The 4,969-nt window shown below is 42.2% G+C and overlaps 1 protein-coding gene across 1 annotated transcript in view; it reads right to left on the minus strand.

Moving 5' to 3' along the window:
* Window positions 1–4,705: 4,705 nt before the first annotated feature.
* LOC111955442 (cytochrome c iso-1/iso-2-like) overlaps window positions 4,706–4,969 on the minus strand; it is an 8,732-nt gene continuing 8,468 nt past the window's right edge. The window contains exon 2 of the mRNA XM_023975677.2: window positions 4,706–4,845. Coding sequence (XP_023831445.1) covers window positions 4,706–4,845 — 140 coding nt within the window. The remainder of the gene's footprint in view (window positions 4,846–4,969) is intronic.

Below are 4,969 nucleotides of genomic sequence, written 5' to 3' on the forward strand. Positions count from 1 at the left end.
GTATTCCCAATGAAAATCCATTGAAAAGAGAGTGACCTAAAAAGAAAAAATCTGAATGGTTTATCCTCAGGGTTTTGCCTGCTAAATAAGTTATGTTATACTCACAGACACGATTCAAACAGTTTTAGAACCTTCAGAGTGTTTTCTATCCAAATCCACTAACAATATGCACATCTTATCTTCTGGGGATGAGTAGCTGGCAGTTGAATTTGGGTATGCTTTTCATCCAAACGTGAAAATGCTGCCCCCTATTCTAGAGAAGTTAACCACTCGAGTGTTGCTTTAGCAGTATGCTTAGGGTCATTGTCCTGCTGGAAGGTGAACCTCCATCCCAGTCTCAAATCTCTGGAAGACTGAAACAGGTTTCCCTCAAGAATTTCCCTGTATTTAGCACCATCCATCATTCCTTCAATTCTGACCAGTTTCCCAGTCCATGTCGATGAAAAACATCCCCACAGCATMATGCTTCCACCACCATGCTTCACTGTGGGGATGGTATTCTTGGGTGATGAGAGCTGTTGGGTTTGCGCTATACATAGCGTTTTCCTTTATMGACAAAAAGCTCAATTTTAGTCTCATCTGACCAGAGTACCATCTTCCATATGTTTGGGGAGTCTCCCACATGCCTTTTGGCAAACACCAAACATGTTTGATTATTTTTTTCTTTTAGCAATGGCTTTTTCATGGCCACTCTTCCGTAAAGCCCAGTTCTGTGGAGTGTACGGTTTAAAGTGGTCCTATGGACAGATACTCCAATCTCCACTGTGGAGCTTTGCAGCTCCTTCAGGGTTATCTTTGGTCTCTTTGTTGCCTCTCAGATTAATGCCCTCTTTGCCTGGTCCGTGAGTTTTGGTGAGCGGCCCTCTCTTGGCAGGTTTGTTGTGGTGCCATATTCTTTAAATGTTTTAAGAATGGATTTAATGGTGCTCTGTGGGATGTAAGATCTTATTTAGGGGCTTCATAGCAAAGTGGGGAATACATTTGCACGCATCACTTTTCTGTTTTTTTAATTTTAATTATTTTAATGTTTTGGTGAGTGGTGAGCTTTACCAATTTGAACTATTTTGTMTATGTCCATTACATGAAATCCAAATAAAAATACATTTAAATTGCAGGTTTTAATGCAACAAAATAGGAAAAACTCCAAGGGGGATGAATACTTTTGCAAGGCACTGTAACCCTTTCAAATGCATATTTTTGATTGAATTCTAACTTGAGATCCCTGTACTCAAAWGTTTTGCTGAGATTTCACACACCAATGTATGTATGAGGCACAAGTTCATATTACACATCTATCTCAAGTTAGGATCAACCCTACGTGACTGAGAAAGATTCAGGCTTTTCCATTTAAACAGATCTATTTTTATAATTCATCTGTTCAGAGTTTTCTGGAAAATTCCTCAACCGTAATTAAAAACACAACCACTTTCTTAGACAACAACACTTTCTAAAAGAGACATCAACATGGCAAGAACAAACTGAGTATACACATGTCTTATTAACACTAGAACAAGTATAAAACATAAACAGGAAGACAAATGAATAAGAGTGGAGAATCCTCTCAGTATGTTCAGCCTCCAAGATGTATGCTGTATGTTTGTTCATGTTAGTATATGGTAGTGTAAGGTAGTGTGTCACAGGAGGCTGCTGAGGTGAGGAATGCTAATAATAATGTCTTGAACGCACATTGGAATGGCATCAAACACATGGAAACCAAGTGTTTGATGTATTTGACACCATTCCAACTATTCCACTCCAGTCTTTACAACAAGCCCGTCCTCCCCAATTATGGTGCAACCAACCTCCTGTGTATTATTGTGTGTTGGTGTGTATGGTAGTGTGTGATAGTGTGTACGGTAGTGTGTATGGTAGTGTGTATGGTAGTGTGTGTGGTAGTGTGTATGGTAGTGTGTGTGGTTGTGTGTATGGTAGTGTGTGTATGGTAGTGTGGTAGTGTGTGTGGTAGTGTGTGTGGTAGTGTGTATGGTCATGTGTATGGTCCAACACACCACACCCACAACAGGAGAGAGATGCCCTCTTTGCCTGGTCCGTGAGTTTTGGTGAGCGGCCCTCTCTTGGCAGGTTTGTTGTGGTGCCATATTCTTTAAATGTTTTAAGAATGGATTTAATGGTGCTCTGTGGGATGTAAGATCTTATTTAGGGGCTTCATAGCAAGAGTGGGGAATACATTTGCACGCATCACTTTTTCTGTTTTTTTAATTTTAATTATTTTAATGTTTTGGTGAGTGGTGAGCTTTACCAATTTGAACTATTTTGTAGTATGTCCATTACATGAAATCCAAATAAAAATACATTTAAATTGCAGGTTTTAATGCAACAAAATAGGAAAAACTCCAAGGGGGATGAATACTTTTGCAAGGCACTGTAACCCTTTCAAATGCATATTTTTGATTGAATTCTAACTTGAGATCCCTGTACTCAAAAGTTTTGCTGAGATTTCACACACCAATGTATTGTATGGGGCACAAGTTCATATTACACATCTATCTCAGTTAGGATCAACCCTACGTGACTGAGAAAGATTCAGGCTTTTCCATTTAAACAGATCTATTTTTTATAATTCATCTGTTCAGAGTTTTTCTGGAAAATTCCTCAACCGTAATTAAAACACAACCACTTTCTTAGACAACAACACTTTCTAAAAGAGACATCAACATGGCAAGAACAAACTGAGTATACACATGTCTTATTAACACTAGAACAAGTATAAAACATAAACAGGAAGACAAATGAATAAGAGTGGAGAATCCTCTCAGTATGTTCAGCCTCCAAGATGTATGCTGTATGTTTGTTCATGTTAGTATATGGTAGTGTAAGGTAGTGTGTCACAGGAGGCTGCTGAGGTGAGGAATGCTAATAATAATGTCTTGAACGCACATTGGAATGGCATCAAACACATGGAAACCAAGTGTTTGATGTATTTGACACCATTCCAACTATTCCACTCCAGTCTTTACAACAAGCCCGTCTCCCCCAATTATGGTGCAACCAACCTCCTGTGTATTATTGTGTGTTGGTGTGTATGGTAGTGTGTGATAGTGTGTACGGTAGTGTGTATGGTAGTGTGTATGGTAGTGTGTGTGGTAGTGTGTATGGTAGTGTGTGTGGTTGTGTGTATGGTAGTGTGTGTATGGTAGTGTGGTAGTGTGTGTGGTAGTGTGTGTGGTAGTGTGTATGGTCATGTGTATGGTAGTATGTGTGGTAGGGTGTGGTAGTGTCCATGTGAGTGTGTGTGGGTAGTGTGTGTGGGTAGTGTGTATGGTAGTGTGTGTGTGTGTGTGTGTGTGTGTGTGTGTGTGTGTGTGTGTGTGTGTGTGTGTGTGGTGTGTGTGTGTGGTGTGTGTAGTGTGTGGTAGTGTGTGGTAGTGTGTGTGTGTGTGTGTGTGTGTGGTAGTGTGTGGTAGTGTGTGTGGTAGTGTGTATGGTAGTGTGTATGGTAGTGTGTATGGTAGTGTGTATGGTAGTGTGGTAAGGTAGTGTGTATGGCAGTGTGTGGTAGTGTGTGGTGGTAGTGTGTATGGTCGTGTGTGGTAGTGTGTGTGGTAGTGTGTGTGGTAGTGTGTATGGTACTTGTGTGTGGTAGTGTCAAATCAAATCAAATTTTATAGTGTATGGTAGTGTGTGGTGGTAGTGTGTATGGTAGTGTGTGTTGTGTGGTAGTGTGTGTGGTAGTGTGTGTGGTAGGGTGTGGTAGTGTGTGGTAGTGTCCATGGTGAGTGTGTGTGGGTAGTGGTGTGTGGTAGTGTGTATGGTAGTGTGTGTGTGTGGTGTGTGTGTGGTGTGTGTGTGTGTGTGGTTGGTGGTGTGTGTGTGTGTGTGTGTGGTAGTGGTGTGGTAGTGTGTGTGTGGTGTGTGTATGGTAGCGTGTGTTGTTAGTGTGTGTGGTAGTGTGTGTGGTAGTGTGTGGTAGTGTGTGGTAGTGGTCCATGTGAGTGTGTGGTGGTAGTGGTGTGTGGTAAGTGGTGTTGGTAGTGTGTGTGGGAGTGTGTATGGTAGTGTGTGTGGGTAGTGTGTGTGGTAGTGTGGTGTGTGGTAGTGTGTGTGTATGGTAGATGGGTTGTGTGTGGGAGTGTGTATGTGGTAGTGTGTGTGGGAGTGTGGTAGTGTGTAGTGTGTGTGGTAGTGTGTGGGTGTGTGGTAGTGTGTGTGGTAGTGTGTAAGTGGTAGTGTGTGTGGGAGTGTGTAATGGTAGTGTGGTGTGGTAGTGGTGGGTGTGGTTAGTGTGTGTGTGGTAGGTGTGTATGTAGGCGTGTGTTGTAGTGTGTGTGGTAGTGTGTGGTGGGTAGTGTGTATGGTAAGTGTGTGTGGGTAAGTGTGTGTGGGTAGTGTGTGTGTGGTAAGTGTGTATGGTAGCGTGTTGTTGTAAGTGTGTGTGGTAGTGTACAGTAGTGTGGTGCTATGATGTTTGTGTGTGTATTGAGGTGTGTCAGAAGAACATCTGTACGCAGGAGTGGGAGTAAGTTAGTAGAGAATGACAGGTGTGTGTTAGAGAGGTGTGCATGTATAGGAAGGAATGTGTGTGTGTGTGTGTGTGTGTGTGTGGTGTGTGTGTGTGTGTGTGTGTGTGTGTGTGTGTGTGTGTGTGTGTGTTGTGTGTGTGTGTGTGGGTGTGTGGTGTGGTGTGTGTGTGTGTGTGGTGTTTGTGTACAGTATGATACGGGGTGTGTTCATGTTGTGTGTCTGTCTATGAAGTGGCATCCTTTAAATAGGCTATCAGGTCCTCTCTCTCTTTCTTCTTCTTGATACCAGCAAAGATCATCTTGGTACCTGGGATGTACTTCTTAGGGTTCTCTAGATAGACCATTAGTGTCTTCTCCTCCCAGACTACACACCTACAACAGAGGAACAGAGAGAGAGAGAATGAAGAGACAGTGAGAAACATGGTTTTGTAAGCATGGTGTTTGTAATGAAGATGTGTACTTATATGTACAGGTCATGGCCAAGAGTT

Source organism: Salvelinus sp. IW2-2015, linkage group LG31 (genome assembly GCF_002910315.2).
Source record: "Salvelinus sp. IW2-2015 linkage group LG31, ASM291031v2, whole genome shotgun sequence".
Lineage (NCBI taxonomy): Eukaryota > Metazoa > Chordata > Actinopteri > Salmoniformes > Salmonidae > Salvelinus > Salvelinus sp. IW2-2015.